Source organism: Neoarius graeffei, chromosome 19, assembly GCF_027579695.1.
Source record: "Neoarius graeffei isolate fNeoGra1 chromosome 19, fNeoGra1.pri, whole genome shotgun sequence".
NCBI classification, from domain to species: domain Eukaryota; kingdom Metazoa; phylum Chordata; class Actinopteri; order Siluriformes; family Ariidae; genus Neoarius; species Neoarius graeffei.
The window spans coordinates 66,093,633-66,115,831 of NC_083587.1; the positions used below are offsets into that span (position 1 = coordinate 66,093,633).

Below are 22,199 nucleotides of genomic sequence, written 5' to 3' on the forward strand. Positions count from 1 at the left end.
ATTTTCTAGTCTATCCAGAAGAATGGAATGATCAATGGTATCAAATGCTGCACTAAGGTCAAGCAACACAAGCAGCGAGACACAGCCCTGATCAGACGCCAACAGTAGGTCGTTTACTACTTTAACCAGAGCTGTCTCTGTGCTGTGATGAGGTCTAAATCCTGACTGATACATTTCATGGATGTTATTCCTATGTAAATATGAGCATAACTGCTGTGCCACAGCTTTTTCTAGGATCTTGGAGATAAAGGGGAGGTTTGATATCGGCCGATAATTGGACAGCTGACAGGGATCAAGGTCAGGTTTTTTAATCAGGGGTTTGATAACTGCTAGTGTAAAGGATTTGGGTACATAGCCAATCGTGAGAGAATAATTTATTATTTTTAGAAGCACAAGTTGAGGATTTTGATGCGGAGATTAATGAAAGTAATTTAATTTCTCTAAGGGGAGTAAAACATTCTAATTGCTGATCTGATACAGTTATATTGTTAACTACAGCTAACACACACACACACACACCTTGTTTTCCATCACATCCAATCTTAGTTGACTGCAGCAGCACATTTCTGGTTCCTGGAAAACACAGATTCTCATCTCATCTCATTATCTCTAGCCGCTTTATCCTGTTCTACAGGGTCGCAGGCAAGCTGGAGCCTATCCGAGCTGACTACGGGCGAAACGCGGGGTTCACCCTGGACAAGTCGCCAGGTCATCACAGGGCTGACACATAGACACAGACAACCATTCACACTCACACCTACGCTCAATTTAGAGTCACCAGTTAACCTAACCTGCATGTCTTTGGACTGTGGGGGAAACCGGAGCACCCGGAGGAAACCCACGCGGACACGGGGAGAACATGCAAACTCCGCACAGAAAGGCCCTCGCCGGCCCCGGGGCTCGAACCCGGACCATCTTGCTGTGAGGCGACAGCGCTAACCACTACACCACCGTGCCGCCCCTCAAAGAAATGTAAGGATATAAAATGATAAATACTGGATCATATTAGTCAACATTAGATTCTGATCTGATCTGATTATTAACATCATTGTAATTGCTCAGGTCCTGAGAGAGAGAGAGAGAGAGAGAATAAAAAGACAAAAGTGTTAACAATCTTTATGCCGTAATTTTGCTTCTTTATGAAATATTTTTTGATGGAGTTAAAAGTCATGTAGTAAATTAAAACACAGTACAGACAGAGACATAACACTGAGTGTCTAATCACTGTGAGCTGATGACTGAAATCAACACTTTCAACACACACTGCAAAAAGCATCGACAAAATCACTGAGATAAAGAAACATCCATTAACTAAGAATTTTATGCATAGGATAATCATCGAGTAAACTCAGAGCAGGTGTGCAGGATCAGAAGTCCCGTGTGTGTGTGTGTGAGATGATGAGCGTTGCAGTCTGGGGCGGCTGTAGTGTGCTCTAGGAAGCGTAGTCCAGAAGCGTAGATCAGACTCGAGGTCAGATGTTGATTCTGGCGCTGAGCTGACAGTCCCCCATTTATCCCCAAATCCAGAAGCCTCTGCAAGAACAAGTGAGTCTGCATGATGTTAAAATCTGCACTAAAATCAAGAACTCAGATCTTTGCTTAAGCCTCAGGCTGCTGCAGCTGGCTGGTAACCATGTTAACCAGAGTCTGGGTGGTGTCCTCTGTCCCTCTCCGTGGCTTATAACCAAACTGTAGTGGGTTCAAACCCTCTGTAAGAGATGAAATGAGATGATGGCTGAAAACACTTTCCATACATACGGCCAGTATTGAGGTTTCGGGCCACAGGATGAAAATCATTCAGTTCTTTCGGCCTGGCCCACTTTAGAGCATTTTCAACTCTTAACTGATTTTTAAAGCATGGGACACCACAGACATAACGACAGATTTAACCAATTTTTAAGGTTTTAATCACAAGAACCCACACACCAGGTGATTCAATCGAGAAGCAGGAACACACACCTGGTGATTATACTGAACGTTTTTGTCACAGTGCAGGCAATTACAGACAAAATTGCAGGGGAGAGCGGGTGCGTCGCAAACTGATGAACAAATCCAAATCGTAAGACGAGAATCAGAGTCAGGTTCGTGCCAAGGGTCAGTCGATGTACAAATGGAGCGTCACAGGTAAACAACAGTCTCAGAGTCAGTAATAAACATAGTGAGGGTCAGAATAACTAGAGTCAGGGCAAAACGACAAATGGCTGCGTATGATCAGGTGCAGGGACACAGAACGATACTTCTCAAAGTGCTGGCGTGTTTGGCGTGCTTATATAGGGAGTTGGATTGAGAACAGGTGTACTCCCAGTCAGTACTCGGGAGAGGGAGGGCGCTGTGGTGCTTGGGAGTTGTAGTCCATGGCGGCCATGTTTGAAGGCTGCCATGAACTTGTGCTGTCACTGAGAGATTTCAGAATGCCGATTCCGGGGACTTGGGGTCCCACAGAAACTCACCCTGAAAAGTTTGAAGCATTGGAGCGGCTGAACAAAAAACAAAGGTGGAGCAAAACAGAAATATAAGAGTGCAGCGCGTGCTCTCCTCACTGGGAACAACAATGACACTTGGGAAGAAACGCTGTGTGAAGAAACACGCCCTTTTTGCAGTGTGAGCTGGAGGTGAGCCAGTGCAAGCTGCTGCTACAAGCTCACGTTGTTGTGCACACGGCTGGAGGGGAGAGTGAAACCCAAGGTCATTAGAAATGTTATTTTTATAGATCCTCCGACCTTCCACTGCCTTGGAGCTGCTGTGATAAACATGACGCTTCCTGGTCAGCTAACTTTCTGCTCAATGTTTCATCCCTGATCCTTTCACACTACACGATTTTTAATTGTAAATATTAAACATTTGATATTTACGATTCTAAATCAGGGAGCCTCTGATTTGGTCGTGACCTTAAGATTATGTCTGTAAACCCCTCAGACTGCAGAGTTATTCAGGCAGATAATCACTTCTGACCAGCTTCGATTCAGGAACGCCCCCGTGATTATCAGAAGGGGCAAATCGGACCCAAACTCAGCCGGATTATCCTGTAGTGTGAGCCCAGCCTTAGCTCCTGACTTTTTAGGCAGTGGTCTTATTACTGACAGTCTGTAAGTGTCTGGCACTGTCTGTGTTTTTAATAAGAACTGAAACAGTCTTGTTAAAACACCCTTTAGATGGAACATCGCTTTAAAACACGGCCACATGGCCCATTCGGACCTGGTGCTTTGGGAGGTTTAATCTGTCCAAGGCAGCTCCGGACCTCCTCCTCTGTTAGCTGGATTCTGGGACTCATGGGGACGCTGGCACAAGTAAAATTCATCTCATTTCTAAAGTCTGTGGTGTCAAAAATCCAAACCATTTTATATTTTAAATTAACAGTATTTTGATGAAGCTGTGCACACTGTTGTTCCTCCTCCACCAAACATTAGATGATACCATGGGGGGGGGGGGGGGGGGGGGGGGTAACACAGACATGAGAGCACATGAAACCATCATTTATAAAATAATAATAAACATAAATCTTTATGAATATAATTATTATTATACTGACATATTAGAAAATAGTAAGTGGAAGAAACCCTTCTATGAGCAGGTATTCAAACTGAATGTTCTGTAAGAATTGGAGACAAGTGTGTGTGTGTGTGTGTGTGTGTGTGTGTGTGTGTGTGTGTGTGTGTGTGTGTGTGTGTGTGTGTGTGTGAAGGGAAAATATTGCATGAGGCCTCTGTCTTTCTTCCTCTAATGGTTTAACACTCTTGTGGTCTTGTAGCCAGATTGTGCAGCATCTTTTTTTTCTCTTCAGTAACAGCTTTTAGTTCTCATGACCGAGTCCGTGAGCTCAGTGAGTGTGTGAAGTTGTTCCTGAAGAAGAGATGAAGATGCTGCTCATTACATTTATTCACTGACCTTCCTTTAGTGGCTATTAACCCAACGTGCTCATGTTAATGCTATAGGAGATTATTACTGTGGCTTAACCACTGATTGGATGATCAAGCTAACAACTTAATTTACAGTGCAGTGTCGTTTTATTTAAATATTTCATAGGTTACCATTATTGCCACTGAAAATGAGACGAGTAATGAATGTAATTTTGTTCTGCAAAGAGCTCAGTGAATTTTTAAGTCCACTAGACAGCTAGTGCGCCAGCTAGGTGAAGATGCATGCTAATAACTAGCTTGTTCACTCCTGAGGTCTGATCTCAACATGCCCAGATGCAGCCTCAGGATTAGGAAACCCTCCCTCAACCCCCTCCCAGTTGTAGCAGAAGGAGGTGAGCAGTATTTTGTTGATAATATATTTACAGAGCAATCTGTGAATAAAGGGCTTTGGGGTTAAGGCTCATGCAGACTGATTTTTAGTATTTATGCTGCATTAACCATGTGAGCAGCTAGCTATAGCAAGCAAGTACTATTTTAGCTGATAACATTCATATCGACATTCCAATAATCAGGGGCGCTTTATCAACACCCGTGGCCCAGGGGCTACTGGGTTTTTTGAGGCCCCTCATAGGCTACCTGTCAACCCTACCCTTACCATTGGCCAGGAAAACACTCTTATTTTATTTGCAATACATGTCAAGCATTTACAGTGTAAGCGCGTAATTAGCCTAGAAGCCTACGATGGGTTACGTTTGGTTACGTATCACTCTTCGACAGAATTATTGTTCAGAGTTGTAATTGTTTGCTGATTGATGTTGCAGTGTGTACGCTCAGTTATTGGATTATACACTTCCACAAACACATTATACTGGATCATATTAGTCAACATTAGATTCTGATCTGATCTGATTATTAACATCATTGTAATTGCTCAGGTCCAGAGCTCTCAGTGCGCTGTTAGGATCAAGATCATGGTTTACATTTCGTTACTCTTTTGCCCAAATAGAACCCACCTTTCCATTCACATAATGAACAGAGTCAGTGTGAGTGCAACACAAAAACACATTACACACAGACAGAGAACACAACAGCAGGTTCTTTAAAAAGTAAACACACGACTCCTGCTGTACATCAGAAAACACTGAGCCTCACGGAGCTGGACTACATTTCACACAGTTTACCCTGTGCTGATGGAACCATTTCTATCATCATGGGAGGATTATGTCAGTTTCTTTTCCCCAGAGGTAATACTAAGATAAAAACATTTAATGAGGAGTCATCTTTATGTCATCTTTATGTCGTGTTTTGCTTCATTTGGAAGCATCATTGTTTTTGATGGCAGTAAAATCATAAAAAGCTAAAAGAATATTTTCAAATAGAATTGTGTGTGTTGAAGGAGCGTCAGAAGAAATAGAAACATCACTGCTTCTGAACTTTAGCTTTTGAAAAAGTGTAAAGAGACACATGAGACTTAAGACTGGCGTGGATTTGGGGGGGGGGGGGGGGGGCACCCAGTGATCCCCTACAGTCCCAAAAAAATAATTTTAGTATTGCAGATATCGAGATATGCCCACTGTTTTTTTATTTAATTCATAAGGTTTTAAAAAATAAACAAAATAAATCATTATTTGGGATTGAGCTGAAGAGTTTATGGTATAAATTTATATTGACAGTGGTGCTTGAAAGTTTGTGAATCCTTTAGAATTTTCTATATTTCTGCATAAATATGACCTAAAACATCATCAGATTTTCACACAAGTCCTAAAAGTAGATAAAGAGAACCCAGTTAAACAAATGAGACAAAAAATATTATACTTGGTCATTTATTTATTGAGGAAAATGATCCAATATTACATATCTGTGAGTGGCAAAAGTATGTGAACCTCTGCTTTCAATATCTGGTGTGACCCCCTTGTGCAGCAATAACTGCAACTAAACGTTTCCAGTAACTGTTGATCAGTCCTGCACACCGGCTTGGAGGAATTTTAGCCTGTTCCTCCGCACAGAACAGCTTCAACTCTGGGATGTTGGTGGGTTTCCTCACATGAACTGCTCGCTTCAGGTCCTTCCACAACATTTCCATTGGATTAAGGTCAGGACTTTGACTTGGCCATTCCAAAACATTAACTTTATTCTTCTTTAACCATTCTTTGGTAGAATGACTTGTGTGCTTAGGGTCGTTGTCTTGCTGCATGACCCACCTTCTCTTGAGATTCAGTTCATGGACAGATGTCCTGACATTTTCCTTTAGAATTCGCTGGTATAATTCAGAATTCATTGTTCCATCAATGATGGCAAGCCGTCCTGGCCCAGATGCAGCAAAACAGGTCCAAACCATGATACCACCACCACCATGTTTCACAGATGGGATAAGGTTCTTATGCTGGAATGTAGCATTTTCTTTTCTCCAACCATAATGCTTTTCATTTAAACCAAAAAGTTCTATTTTGGTCTCATCCATCCACAAAACATGTTTCCAATAGCATTCTGGCTTGTCCACGTGATCTTTAGCAAACTGCACATGAGCAGCAATGTTCTTTTTGGAGAGCATTGGCTTTCTCCTTGCAACCCTGCCATGCACACTATTGTTGTTCAGTGTTCTCCTGATGGTGGGCTCATGAACATTAACATTAGCCAACGTGAGAGAGGCCTTCAGTTGCTTAGAAGTTACCCTGGGGTCCTTTGTGACCTCGCCGACTATTACATGCCTTGCTCTGTGGATTGGTGGAGTCCAAATTCTTTAGAAGTGGTTTTGTAACCTTTTCCAGCCTGATGAGCATCAACAACGCTTTTTCTGAGGTCCTCAGGAATCTCCTCTGTTCGTGCCATGATACACTTCCACATACATGTGTTGTGAAGATCATACTTTGATAGATCCCTGTTCTTTAAATAAAACAGGGTGCCCACTCACACCTGATTGTCATTCCATTGATTTAAAACACCTGACTCTAATTTCACCTTCAAATTAACTGCTAATCCTAGAGGTTCACATACTTTTGCCACTCACAGATATGTAATATTGGATCATTTTCCTCAATAAATACAGTGGGGCAAAAAAGTATTTACTCAGCCACCAATTGTGCAAGTTCTCCAACTTAAAAAGATGAGAGAGGCCTGTAATTTTCATCATAGGTCCACTTCAACTATGAGAGACAGAATGGGGGGAAAGAATCCAGGAAATCACATTGTAGGATTTTTAATGAATTAATTGGTAAATTCCTCGCTAAAATAAGTATTTGGTCACCTACAAACAAGCAAGATTTCTGACTCTCACAGACCTGAAACTTCTTCTTTAAGAGGCTCCTCTGTCCTCCACTTGTTACCTGTATTAATGGCACCTGTTTGAACTCGTTATCAGTATAAAAGACACCTGTCCACAACCTCAAACAGTCACACTCCAAACTCCACTATGGCCAAGACCAAAGAGCTGTCAAAGGACACCAGAAACAAAATTGTAGACCTGCACCAGGCTGGGAAGACTGAATCTGCAATAGGTAAGCAGCTTGGTGTGAAGAAATCAACTGTGGGAGCAATTATTAGAAAATGGAAGACATACAAGACCACTGATAATCTCCCTCGATCTGGGGCTCCATGCAAGATCTCACCCCGTGGGGTCAAAATGATCACAAGAACGGTGAGCAAAAATCCCAGAACCACACGGGGGGACCTAGTGAATGACCTGCAGAGAGCTGGGACCAAAGTAACAAAGGCTACCATCAGTAACACACTACGCCACCATGGACTCAAACCTGCAGTGCCAGACGTGTCCCCCTGCTTAAGTCAGTACATGTCCAGGCCCGTCTGAAGTAGGGATCGACCGATATGTTTTTTTCAGGGCCGATACCGATACCGATTATTATGGAATTGGGATGCCGATAACCGATATGTGCAACCGATAAATGTAAACATTATAATTCACATGAAATTAAACATAGCACACACTGACACAGACCTTCACATCCATGAAATGTATGTTTAATTGTAAAATTGAACATGAAATTTTGTGCAGGGAGATGCCAGCAGCATTTGTACAATAAAGTCAAACATTAGTTAGAATAAAATGAGAAATAAAATAATAATAAAATAAATATTCACCAATAAAAAAATAAATCACTCCCTACTATATTAGGCCAAAAAAAAAAAAATGTGTGTGTTTCCGGTTACCCGACCGACCCTAATCCGTACCGCCCGACCCTAAACTTTTTTTCGTTTTTTTCCCAGTCGTGACTTTTACATATAACCCAACCGCGTGAACCGGAAGTTTTTGTCACTCACTGGGAAAATCAGGGCTTTCCACAAGCGCCGGCCATACAGCCGACTACACAATTAAGTCCAGCCAGCTACTTTAATGACTTATTTTTGTAGCCCACAGGCTCTAAATATTAATTTTCGATTTTAATAAAATTAAATGTTTATCTAACGGACTGACAATAATGTCAAACTGAACCGCACTCATTTAAGTTGTGATTCGCGCTGTTTGTACCGATAATAACCACAAATTCCCCGCAGACTTCGTTGATCAGGGGAGAGTAACTCATCCGCGGCCCCGACATGCGGTGTGTGCGCGCGCACTCGGCGGAGGCAGTAGTGTGTCGGGGCTGTCGGAGGGAACAGAAGCAGAGATAACACTTATTTTGTCTTTCACCTAGAGACATGATTCAAACTTTAAAACGGAGACAAAATTCTCCTGTGTGGATCTGGCATTCAACTTTTTTGCTGGGTTCTATACTTTTTGATCAGTCACAGATCAAACCCCATGAGCAACTCTGGAGAAATTCAGGCTTTATAATGGGTGTCTATTGCGTTATTTAGAGTGTAGGCAGCTTGAAAAAAAAAGCTCTAACTTTCTCATTTAAACTGTTTTCTCAGCCACAATTTTCACTCTACACACACAATTTTCTCAAAAGTTGTAGTCACACATTGTGTGAATCAAGACAAGTGTCTACCTGAGCGATAGGATTTACAGTTTTGAATGAGAAGCCTGAGAGTAAGGAGAGGACAGCTGCACTCTCCCATAGACTCACATTATAAACCTGGCAGCGCTTTTACTGCAAAATCAGAAAAGTCACTTGTTTTTAACTCACTCTAGTGTCCACATTTTTTACACTAGGGACAAAAAAATTACATTAATGTGTTCATGGGAGCCTTGTAGCACTCAATGTGAAAGAATTTTGTGAATAGCTCCTTCCGTTTCCGTGTAAATCAGCGTTGTTCGAGGAGAGGGAACTCTGAGAAAAAGCGCTCTTTGCTTGTTATATTGTGTCTTTTCCCTGCACCGTTACCAAGGCGACAAGCTGCACTCAGGGAGCAGAGAGGGGCGGGGCTGCTCTCTCTCTCTCATGGTGTATTGAGCTGTAATATTTACAGAAAAATTCATGTTAAAAGGTGTCTCATGCTGCATCAGATTCGTCAGAAGGTGGTAACTCAGGTGACCTGCAAAGAAATTCATTATATTTTGTGAAATTATTCCTGTCTAAATATAGGTTATGGCAGCCATCTTGAAAAAAAAATTCAAAAATAAAAAGCCTGCCGGCGGCACGGTGGTGTAGTGGTTAGCGCTGTCGCCTCACAGCAAGAAGGTCCTGGGTTCGAGCCCCGTGGCCGGCGAGGGCCTTTCTGTGTGGAGTTTGCATGTTCTCCCCGTGTCCGCGTGGGTTTCCTCCGGGTGCTCCGGTTTCCCCCACAGTCCAAAGACATGCAGGTTAGGTTAACTGGTGACTCTAAATTGACCGTAGGTGTGAATGGTCTGTGTCTATGTGTCAGCCCTGTGATGACCTGGCGACTTGTCCAGGGTGTACCCCGCCTTTCGCCCGTAGTCAGCTGGGATAGGCTCCAGCTTGCCTGCGACCCTGTAGAAGGATAAAGCGGCGAGAGATAATGAGAATGGGATGAGAAAAAGCCTGCCTACCGACCCTAGTTTTGAAATCTACGTAACCGGAAACACACATATATTTTTTTTGGCCTTACAGCTCACCATTTTCAGTGGAAAATAAATGAAAATACACTCTGGATTCTTTTACACTAAGAACTAAGTAAGACTTACCAACTTCAAGTAGTTTTTAAATAACAAATCAAGTGTAGGGAGCTGCCTGCAGCATTTTTTAAAAAGTAAAATCAAACATTCAGTAAAGTAGGCTATCACTCCCTATTAGGAGCGGCTGCTCCTTTAAGAGTATATCGCTTTCCGAATCAGAAGTGCTAGCGAGGAGAATCACTTGCGCAAGAATTATAAATACTAGTCACACCTGGCTTGTTTAAATGTTCAAATAGCGCTTTATAAAGTTACCTAACATATACAAGTGCAATGCGCTTTTTGAGCACGAGTCACGTCATGAAGTTTACTCATCACCATAACAAACAGCCTTCTGTAGGCTAGGCTTGCGCTAGCCTACAGAACACAAACACTACGTTTTATTTCGTCTTCCCCCGACCACCTCTCTGTATGGCTGTCATTCTACTGTTCGAGTAGAACTACTGACACATTCACAACGTTTCCAGACGGGGATTTAAAAATGACTGCAGCCTACGTTATGCTGTTTCAGCGAGACTAGTTGGTTGTAGGCTAATTCAAGTGCTTCCTTCCGTAAGCTAAGTTTGCCTGGCTACACAGATGCAAATGGACAATTTTAACGAGTAGTAGATGAAGAATGTAAGCATATAATGATGTTGTGCTTTTGCAACTTGTGTGTTTGTGACTTATTGCGGGAAAAGCAGCGTCCTTACCTTGATACGGGCGCCTTGAAACAGTTCAGAGTGTTTAGCTGCGCGTGTTGATTGGCTATATCTCTTGTGCCAAACAAATCAGATGTTGTGGTGGGCGGGACCGTGTTCTTGAACTCAGAGAGGCGAGTGCAGGAAAGGACGTGCAGTGACAGTCGCGTTAGGAACGAAATGGCTGCAAAAAGGCATGTTATCGGCATATCGGTGGAAATTATGGCCGATACCGATAACCCTAAAAATGCAGAATATCGGTCCGATATATCGGCCAGGCCGATTATCGGTCGACCCCTAGTCTGAAGTTTGCTAGAGAGCATTTGGATGATCCAGAAGAGGATTGGGAGAATGTCATATGGTCAGATGAAACCAAAATAGAACTTTTTGGTAAAAACTCAACTTGTCGTGTTTGGAGGAGAAAGAATGCTGAGTTGCATCCAAAGAACACCATACCTACTGTGAAGCATGGGGGTGGAAACATCATGCTTTGGGGCTGTTTTTCTGCAAAGGGACCAGGACGACTGATCCGTGTAAAGGAAAGAATGAATGGGGCCATGTATCGTGAGATTTTGAGTGAAAACCTCCTTCCATCAGCAAGGGCATTGAAGATGAAATGTGGCTGGGTCTTTCAGCATGACAATGATCCCAAACACACCGCCCGGGCAACGAAGGAGTGGCTTCGTAAGAAGCATTTCAAGGTCCTGGAGTGGCCTAGCCAGTCTCCAGATCTCAAGCCCATAGAAAATCTTTGGAGGGAGTTGAAAGTCCATGTTGCCCAGCGACAGCCCCAAAACATCACTGCTCTAGAGGAGATCTGCATGGAGGAATGGGCCAAAATACCAGCAACAGTGTGTGAAAACCTTGTGAAGACTTAGAGAAAACGTTTGACCTCTGTCATTGCCAACAAAGGGTATATAACAAAGTATTGAGACGAACTTTTGTTATTGACCAAATACTTATTTTCCACCATAATTTGCAAATAAATTCTTTAAAAATCAGACAATGTGATTTTCTGGATTTTTTTTTCTCATTCTGTCTCTCATAGTTGAAGTGTACCTATGATGAAAATTACAGGCCTCTCTCATCTTTTTAAGTGGGAGAACTTGCACAATTGGTGACTGACTAAATACTTTTTTGCCCCACTGTAAATGACCAAGTATAATATTTTTGTCTCATTTGTTTAACTGGGTTCTCTTTATCTACTTTTAGGACTTGTGTGAAAATCTGATGATGTTTTCGGTCATATTTATGCAGAAATACAGAAAATTCTAAAGGGTTCACAAACTTTCAAGCACCACTGTAATAGTAGATCCTAGCTTAGGGTTTTTCGCTCGTGACATGAATGCAGTGGTCAGCAAGCTGGGCGAGTCCTGTTGGATTTTAACAGGGCGCGGGAACTTCATGCATCGACCTAATAACATACTGTATTCCCGGACTGCACTGTAGACTCCATGTAAAGGGTGTGTGCCATCCGACTGTGTTTATCATTAACACGCATGTTCACAAGCCAAAATACTGCATCAGGCTTACTGTGTACATACACACACACACACACACACACACACACACACACACACACACACACACACACACACACACACACGTGTCGGCTGTCCGACTCCTGCTTGTATTCATTAATAGGGTCTCCCTGTACTCACTAAACCCTGCATACAGGTGTGCTTGAAAGTTTGTGAACCCTTTAGAATTTTCTATATTTCTTATAAATATGACCGAAAACATCAACAGATTTTCACACAAGTCCTAAAAGTAGATAAAGAGAACCCAGTAAAACACATGAGAGAAAAATATTATACTTGGTAATTTATTTATTGAGGAAAATGATCCAATATTACATATCTGTGAGTGGCAAAAGTATGTGAACCTTTGCTTTCATACAGTGTGTGTACATGGGACACGGGCCATTTTGGGGCGGAGTCTCACTTTGATTTTTATGACAGCGGCTGGATAGATCTGTGAGAGATGTTGATTTTTGCAACGACTCTGAAGAAAATCTGTTTGAAATCCCCTGAGTCTTGGGAACTAAGACTTATTATAGAACTTGTTCACATGTAACTCACACAATCAGTGTATCGTTCTCTCAGTCTGTTAGACTCAGGAGCTCAGACTGCAGTTACTGACTGTGGATTATAGACATGCAGCTCCTGCAGTCTGTGTTTATAGTTCTCTCGGTATGAAGCTCTGTCTTAAGTGGCCCCTGGCAGTCCCTCAGTGTCCCTGGGTATATTCACTGCCTTATCTGTACATTGAATGTCCTGAGCAGGAGCTCAGACTGCAGTTACTAAAACAGTAATAATTTATTGACAGAAGGTGTTTTGTGGTCAGTGTTCTACACTGTAGTGTGTCATGTGGTAAAAGCGTTATATGACAATGGAACTTTCATAAATATGACCAAATATCAGTTGTAATTATGTTCTACACATATACCTGCAACCAGTGTCACCGTGTGTGTGTGTGGGGGGAGTTAGGACAATTCTAAGGGCCCAGCATTGACCAGGGGCCCTCAGAGGACAATATTAATATTATTACCATGTGTAGGTTAATTTAACGAAAATATTTTAAAAAAAATTTTGTCCCTTAAAATGAACAAATACAACAACCTTCTGGTTTGGATTTCCATTTTCCACAAAATTATTACAATAGACGGACTTTATTTTTCACTCCTCTCCCTATTCATTACATGCTACAGTCTTGTGTAGGCGGAGCCAGAGCGTGACACCGCATTAGGTTTGTTGCTTTCCAATCCAGCGCTCATGTTAGCTGTACATGATAGAAGCAGAGTTGATGGTGAATTGACACCATCATGAAGAAGTCGAGTTACCAGAAACGTAAAGAGAGGCAGCACAAAGCTGAGAGAGAGAAAAACGAGCCGACAGTTAGTCACTCAGATCTTCTGAAGAAAGCTGGCCTATACATTTATTCACTGACCTTCCTTTAGTGGCTATTAACCCAACGTGCTAATGTTAATGCTATAGGAGATTATTACTGTGGCTTAACCACTGCTTGGATGATCAAGCTAACAACTTAATTTACAGTGCAGTGTTGTTTTATTTAAATATTTCATAGGTTACCGTTATTGCCACTGAAAATGAGACGAGTAATGAATGTAATTTTGTTCTGCAAAGAGCTCAGTGAATTTATAAGTCCACTAGACAGCTAGTGCGCCAGCTAGGTGAAGATGCATGCTAATAACTAGCTTGTTCACTCCTGAGGTCTGATCTCAACATGCCCAGATGCAGCCTCAGGATTAGGAAACCCTCCCTCAACCCCCTCCCAGTTGTAGCTGAAGGAGGTGAGCAGTATTTTGTTGATAATATATTTACAGAGCAATCTGTGAATAAAGGGCTTTGGGGTTAAGGCTCATGCAGACTGATTTTTAGTATTTATGCTGCATTAGCCATGTGAGCAGCTAGCTATAGCAAGCAAGTACTATTTTAGCTGATAACATTCATATAGACATTCCAATAATGAAATGCACAAAAACTGGCTAAGATTGTGAGATCGCTTGATTTAAAATGTAAAGTGAATAATGCCATTGGCACGTTTATGATCAGCCTTTTAAGATATTTCTTTCCGTTTATGATCAACTAATGTTACTAACCAAGCATGCAGCTCATTCCATCCAAACGTTAGTAACACATACACACAGTTCTCACTAACACTGTATTAGTACGATTATATGACGGATCCTGAATTACGCACAACAAAGCCCATAAGGCATAAATACTGACACCTAGTGGTGTAAAGTAAAATCAGGGGATAAACAAGGTCTGTGTCTTCTGTGATCAGTTCAGTCGAGGTGTTCAGATCCAGTGGGTCGGTACTGGTGTTTGACAAACTCAGACTTTTGAATTCATGTGTGTGTGTGTGTGTGTGTGTGTGTGTGTGTGTGTAAGAAAATTACACTAATAACACTTCCTCTGGATAAACTAAGGGTTTTTTTCTTTCTTTTTTTTGGGGGGGGGGGGTTGGAATATTATTTTCTTTCATAGGGCCCAAATTTTCCAGCAGCGCCCCTGCCTGCAACTCTGACAATATCATTTTCATCTCATCTCATTATCTCTAGCTGCTTTATCCTGTTCTACAGGGTCACAGGCAAGCTGGAGCCTATCCCAGCTGACTACAGGCGAAAGGCGGGGTACACCCTGGACAAGTCGCCAGGTCATCACAGGGCTGACACATAGACACAGACAACCATTCACACTCACATTCACACCTACGCTCAATTTAGAGTCACCAGTTAACCTAACCTGCATGTCTTTGGACTGTGGGGGAAACCGGAGCACCCGGAGGAAACCCACGCGGACACGGGGAGAACATGCAAACTCCACAAGAAAGGCCCTCGCCGGCCACGGGGCTCGAACCCGGACCCTCTTGCTGTGAGGCGACAGCGCTAACCACTACAACACCGTGCCACCCCATATCATTTTCAGTGACAAATAAAATGTTTTGAAAGTTCTGAGTTTTAAAACATATTTTTGAGATGGTAATTTTATTTAAGAGGTTTCATTTACAACATGTCTCTGACAGCTCAAAATGCATCTCTGGGTATTTAAAAATTGCAGAGCTTCCGTGGGCCTCTGGCGGCCCCCAGACCCCCAGCCTTACTGGGTTGATGCCGCCCCCCCTTCACAATTTCCTGGATCCGCCCCTGTAAGATAAGTCAGTTTCAACGTAGACTGACTTTCAGATTTTTCAAGGGTAGGCCAGAAAAAGAATTTTTCCCGACACCCAATTATTTTTGTTTAGTGACCAAAAGCTACTGAATTTGAATCACAGACTTCCAATTTTATTAGCTTTTTAAAAATAGAACAATTAATGAATTTGGGGCCATGTGGCTGTAAATTCTCCGCTATTTTTTCCTGCTTCACCATGACCCAATTCAATATACTACATCATGCATCACGTGGCGGGCTTTCCCCGTTCGCACAAGGCATTGAGGGATACAAATTTGAAACAGGAGAGAAAAATGGAGGACGTGAGTGTGCGAATGAAACGTGAAAGAGCGACTACAATAACAGAAAGTGAGAAGAAAAGACGTTATGTTATATACGAAGGAAAGGAAACGCAGGACCAAACTAATAAATATCGGCGCTCAGCGAGCACCTCGGTGTGATCAGCTGTTCGTTTAGCGACAGAATGATGGAACTGTCAGTGCACCACCATGCCGCCCATATTTTAAAGTAATGATGGATATTGTTTCTCTTTATTTACTTGAGCGGTTCTTGACATAATATGGATTACTGCAGTTGTGGAATCGGGCTATTTACTGTATTTTTATTATTTACTGTTTGATCTCTAATGCATTAAGAAGGAAAGAAACTTGTCCACTAATTAACTTTTGACTTTCACATGGTGTGGGGGATTCGGAAAACCCACCTGACCCCCTCTGACTACGGCCTTGTACAGATATAAAGGTGTATTGTGTTCAGTGCAGTAATGAGAAATATCTGATGAACACACAACATATAAAACAATCCATCAGCAAAACTTTATCAATGTCTTTTAATCTGCATTTATTTCTCTACACAGGTGTTCTCACTCAGGACAAAAGTCGTTGGTCTGTGAAATATCCTGATAATCCAATCTGTGCTGTGAGAGGATTCAGTGTCTCCATTCCCTGCAGTTATTATTATGATCCAACATCAAATCCCAATATTCAGGTGACACAAAAGCTTTGGTGCTCACTGAACTCAAACACAGATGTTTGTTTAAACCCTCCATACGTTTATGACAGCTCATCAAACACCAACTCAGACTTTGAGTACGCTGGAGACGACAAATCAAACTGCACTTTATTAATCCACAATCTACAGTTCAGTTATTCTGGAGAGTACAGATTCAGATTTATAACTGATAATCCTGATGGCAGATGGACAGGTTTTCCTGGAGCGACTCTACAAGTTGCAGGTAAATTTTAATGATTAAAATAAAAATCCAAATGATTCATGATCTGTATAATTGACTTTCCTCACCTATAGGAATACATTAAATCATTTTGTGGAAATCTTTCTCTTTTGAACAGTGAAAGTAAATTTAACTCCAGCTTTAATTTTTATCAAGAAATCTCATGTAGTTGATGTTTATTATTCAGTAAAACATTTTCATCAGTGAGAGAAATCCTGATTCACTGACGTGGAGTCTTTCCTGCTCTCTGGAAAAGATTTAAAGGTGTCACTAATCAGGCTCAGTGGAAACGGGACCCTTAAACAAGGAGACTCGTTAAATCTGACGTGTGATGTGACGTGTACACACAGTTCCTCACAGTTCATGTGGTCGAAGAACAACAAGCTCTTACCTGAATCAGGACCCGTTCTTCACTTTCCTGCTCTAACCGTGAGGGATTCTGGGAATTACACCTGCACTTGGAAAACCAACGTGACATCAGGATCTGAAACGATCAGCCTTCACGTCGAGGGTGGGTCCATCTGCTCACAACATTCCTGAACATCTCGAATGATTCCTGAAGGAAATGAAGTGACTTGTGTTCAGTCAAATATCCATGTGTTAAATAATGTAAGTTCTTTTTCTACAGGCGAAAATCAGTGGAAAATCTGGATCATTGTTTTGGTGATAGTGGGAGTGATTTTGATCGGTTTAGCCATTGGAGCTGTGATTTACAAGAGGCGGTAAAACTCTGCTTGTTTATTTTTTTTTACACAATACAATAAGTTTTATTTTAAACTCTCACAATTTCCTGATGAAACCATCATCTCACTCACAATCTGTAATGCCAAAAAGTTTAAAACAGAAATTAACATTTGTATTTTGTGGTTTTTAAACAGTTTTCTGTGTGATTGCAGGTTTGTCAGCACTGAGCAGCAGAAGGAGGATGATTGTGCTATCTACGCTAACATACAGCAACAGAATAATTCTCCAGTCTATGCTAATGTACAGCTATAGCTCTCTATGCAATAACAATGAGCTGATCAGAGTTTCACACCTCGTTCACTTCATTCATGTCTTCTGTTTGTGAATTTCCCCTTTGAACTGAAAAAGACAAACATGATACAGCCTTCACGCTTGCTGTGTTTTGCATTTGAACTAAATTTTATAATGTCATAAATAAAGGTTGGTTAAGATGTTTATGAGCTGCTGATACTTATTGACTGTGTAAGGAATAAAGTATTCGGAGTATTCAAAGTTTTCATGTTTTTATAGGAAAGTAATCAATGCCAGGGTGGTGTGATGTATCCAATGCAACGCAGAAATTAAATTAAACTAGATAGAGACTGACTAAAGTCACAGTAATTTCTGCTAGCTGTTACAAACTGAGATGTCTGGTCACTGTACCCTATAAATCCAGAATGGTAAGAGATAGAGAATGATGCTTCATGAGGAAAAGTTGCACCCTGCCACCCTGGAAAAAAAACTGACTGAAAAAATCATGAAAATTGACAGAGTTATAAGTGATTGAAAATAATCCCGTTTTTCATGGATCATTCCAGACCAGTGATCTGGATTGGCACCAGAAGTCACAGCAACGTAATTCAGCCCAGAGGTATTCTTCATGTGAATCTGGTGATGATTGGCTGAAAACTAAGGGAGACACAGTGTCCTAAAAAATGTTAGGAGAATAATAATAGAGGAGCGGCACGGTGGTGTAGTGGTTAGCACTGTTGCCTCCCAGCAAGAAGGTCCTGGGTTCGAGCCCCGTGGCCGGCGAGGGCCTTTCTGTGTGGAGTTTGCATGTTCTCCCCGTGTCTGTGTGGGTTTCCTCTGGGTGCTCCAGTTTCCCCCACAGTCCAAAGACATGCAGGTTAGGATAATTGGTGGCTCTAAATTGACCAGAAGTGTGAATGGTTGTGTGTCTCTGTTACCCCTTTTCCACCAAATCAGTTCCAGGGCTGGTGCTCGTTCAACTTGCGAGCCAGCTGAGAACCAGTTTGCTTTTCCATAGCTCGGGGTGCTAAGGGGAGCCATGTCATTACGTCGCTGTATACGTCAGTTACGCTGCTGCGTTTGCATAAACCTTGGCGCAAACATTGAAGTAACAACAACACGGAGAAGAAGAAGCAGCAACAAAAACAACAACAATAATGGATGATTTCCCATTTGTACAGCTGCTGCTTCTCTTCACTTAAAAATGGCGACCTTTCGCTGTCTTGCTATTGTTGTTGGTCTTAACAACGCCGCCCCCCGCTGACGTAAGCGGTTCTTTCCTCTGGCCCAGCAAAGAGTTGGTGCTAGCCTGGAGCCATTTTTTCTGGCCTCAGGGCCAGTTCTTTGTCAGTGGAAACAGAAAACCCGGTTCCAAACTAAGCGCTGGCCCCAAACCAGCCCTGGAACTGCTTTGGTGGAAAAGGGGCATGAGTGTCAGCCCTGCGATGACCTGGCGACTTGTCCAGGGTGAACCCCGTCTCTCGCCCATAGTCAGCTGGGATAGGCTCCAGCTTGCCTGTGACCCTGCACAGGATAAGCGGCTACAGATAATGGATGGATGGGTTAACAATATACTATTATAAGTTACGTCAACGTGGTTTCTCTCTCTGCCTTGGGATTCTGACATTTCTGCTTAATATTTTATCATGATTGAGGAACAGAGACAGATGCAAGTGCAGAAAACTTTTATTTACGCAGGACATTCAAAGCAATAAAATCACCCTGGTGTGAAAATACAACAGTAGAAGTGAGGAACACTTCTGGAAAATAAAAACAAACACAAGACACACTTAGAGAAGCCAGGGTTTAAATAACACGAGTAATAAGTGATAGCAGGTGTGTGTGTGTGTGTGTGTGTGTGTGTGTATAATGCTGTCTATAAGCAGGGTGTGTGAATTTTAGAGTCATGCTGGTATACTCGAGCAAGTCAGCAGACATGGAGGTCCCTCTGTATAAACAAAATTTGTTATAAATAGTCTTTGTTTGAACAAAATATATGTTCTGAAATAGGAAGAGAACTCTCTCAGCAGAGCTGTGATGCAGCTTGACTCCTGCCATGTTGCTAACTAGCTAATGTCTCACCTTGGCAATGTCACACACCGCTGTGATCTCATTGAGGTGTACGCTCACACAGTGTTCATGTTTGAGGTCTTTTAATGATCATCACATGATTCTGATGTGGAATACTCCTCTGTACATGATGCATTATTACCTTTACTGCACAGATGGCGGACAACTCCATATAAATGCCCATGTTTGGAACGGGATGTCCAACAAGATCATATATGATGTCAAATGTCCACATATTTGTCCATACAGTGCATTTCTGAATCAAAATGTATTTTTAATAAGGTGTGAGTGTGCATGCACGCATGTGCAAAAGATAATGCATGAGGCCCCTGCTCATCTTCCTGCCTATATGGTTTAACACTCTTGGTGTCTGTAGCTATATTAGTTTGATTCTTTTCATCCAGGAAGTACTCTTAGTTCTCACCTATCATGACCGAGTCAGTGAGCTCAGTATAAACACAGACCCAACAGCGAGTGTGTGAAGTTGTTGCTGAAGAAGAGATGAAGATGCTGCTCTCGGCTCTGATTCTGCTCACGCTGTCTGGTAGGAAACATCATCTCACTCTTCGACAGAATTATTGTTCAGAGTTGTAATTGTTTGCTGATTGATGTTGCAGTGTGTACGCTCAGTTATTGGATTATACACTTCCACAAACACATTATACTGGATCATATTAGTCAACATTAGATTTCCATCTGATGAAAGATTTCTAATGATTATTTTAAGTAAGTTTTGGTTTTATTGGGTCACTAAGATAATTAATATAGATATATCTTTAGGCACTGCCTAAAAACAGAGCTCCTGATGAGTGTACAATGTACAGTACATGTAAGTGGTGTCACTCATTATTCATGTTTCGGGCAGAGCCGTCAGCCTAGGAAGATGTATTTATGTTACAGACGCTCGCTGCTGTGTTTATATTCACCATGTGCCTCCGTCAGAGGTTTAGCAGGGTATGTTATAAAACGTTGCTGTCTGTCATTCCGATATGTCATTCAGGCACAATGTAAAGTTTGTGTGTGCTGTTTATTGAGTGTGTTTTGTGTTTGGTGCATTGCTTGAACTGTGGTTTAGCACAAGGCTTTGGGCGGAGCAAGGTGTGTAACATTCAGAGCATAGTCTGTGAACATTACTCTGCAAAACTGTGTATTCGTTTACAACCATGTTACATGAATTGGTTTTGTTTTCTTTAGTTTCATGGTGTACGGTGTTTGATGTCTGGTGTTTGATGCTATACTCGTGTTCAAGAGGAATAAAATGCATATGCACCCATCAGAGACGCTCTGCTGTTGATCATAATGTCAAGGGCTGCGCCAGTGTTCGTAAATAATCCCATGTTAATTTTTAAAAAGCAAGTTAAAAATAAGAGCTAGATAAAAACCCATCTATCTTAGAGAAATAAAGACACAAATTTCATTGTCTAGTGGTCTAGTGTCTGAGATACATTGCCTTGCACTTACGATCAGGTTCCCTGTGGTGGTACACATACACTAGCGTTCAAAAGTTTGGGGTCACTTTGAAATGTCCTTATTTTTGAAAGAAAAGCACTGTTCTTTTCAATGAAGATCACTTTAAACTAATCAGAAATCCACTCTATACATTGCTAATGTGGTAAATGACTATTCTAGCTGCAAATGTCTGGTTTTTGGTGCAATATCTCCATAGGTGTATAGAGGCCCATTTCCAGCAACTCTCACTCCAGTGTTCTAATGGTACAATGTGTTTGCTCATTGCCTCAGAAGGCTAATGGATGATTAGAAAACCCTTGTACAATCATGTTAGCACAGCTGAAAACAGTTGAGCTCTTTAGAGAAGCTATAAAACTGACCTTCCTTTGAGCAGATTGAGTTTCTGGAGCATCACATTTGTGGGGTCGATTAAATGCTCAAAATGGCCAGAAAAATGTCTTGACTATATTTTCTATTCATTTTACAACTTATGGTGGGAAATAAAAGTGTGACTTTTCATGGAAAACACAAAATTGTCTGGGTGACCCCAAACTTTTGAACGGTAGTGTACAAAGTTTGTATGGTTGCAAAAGCCATCAAAAATCAGGTTGATGCATTACAATATTCTCTTAAGTATGGAGCTTCATCAATAAAATACAAAACAATCTTAGTTCATTATCATCATGAAAATTGCTCAGGTCCTGGGCTCTCAGTGTACTGTTAGATCAAAATTCTAACAGAGTCTAATTGATATTGTCACAAAACAACTTTACAGAAAATTATAAATTCCAGATATAAATCTGTTTTATAAATTTATTCCTAATGAGTAAGCCAGAGGTGATGGTGGCAAGAAAAAAATCTCCCTGAGAGACATGAGGAAGAAACCTTCTGGGTGACATCAAATCATGTGATTATAGACCAAAAATAGATAGCACAAAACACAAGCACACACGAGATTCCTGCTGTACATCTAACCTCTGACCTTTAATCAACTGAAAGATGGAAAAGACTGATAAAATCATTTAAGGAATAGGTCAGGTGTCCCTGACAGAGTTCGTATTAAGATGAAGGTACGTTGAAGAGTCATGTTTTGCTTCTTTTGGAAGGTGTTTTTGATAGTAGTAAACTCAAAGAATAATTTGTGGCAGATCACAGAATCCAGGGACACATGTCTGCCCGGGGGCATTTTGAGTTACTGACAGATTCAGA

General features: G+C 41.6%; 1 protein-coding gene across 1 annotated transcript in view; it reads left to right on the top strand.

Moving 5' to 3' along the window:
- LOC132867647 (uncharacterized) overlaps positions 1 to 17,679 on the top strand; it is a 36,057-nt gene extending 18,378 nt beyond the window's left edge. The window contains exons 4-7 of the mRNA XM_060900620.1: positions 16,144 to 16,499; positions 16,753 to 17,007; positions 17,125 to 17,218; positions 17,393 to 17,679. Of these exons, the coding sequence (XP_060756603.1) occupies positions 16,144 to 16,499; positions 16,753 to 17,007; positions 17,125 to 17,218; positions 17,393 to 17,492 (805 nt within the window). The 3' untranslated portion in view covers positions 17,493 to 17,679. The remainder of the gene's footprint in view (positions 1 to 16,143; positions 16,500 to 16,752; positions 17,008 to 17,124; positions 17,219 to 17,392) is intronic.
- The last annotated feature ends 4,520 nt before the right edge of the window (positions 17,680 to 22,199 follow it).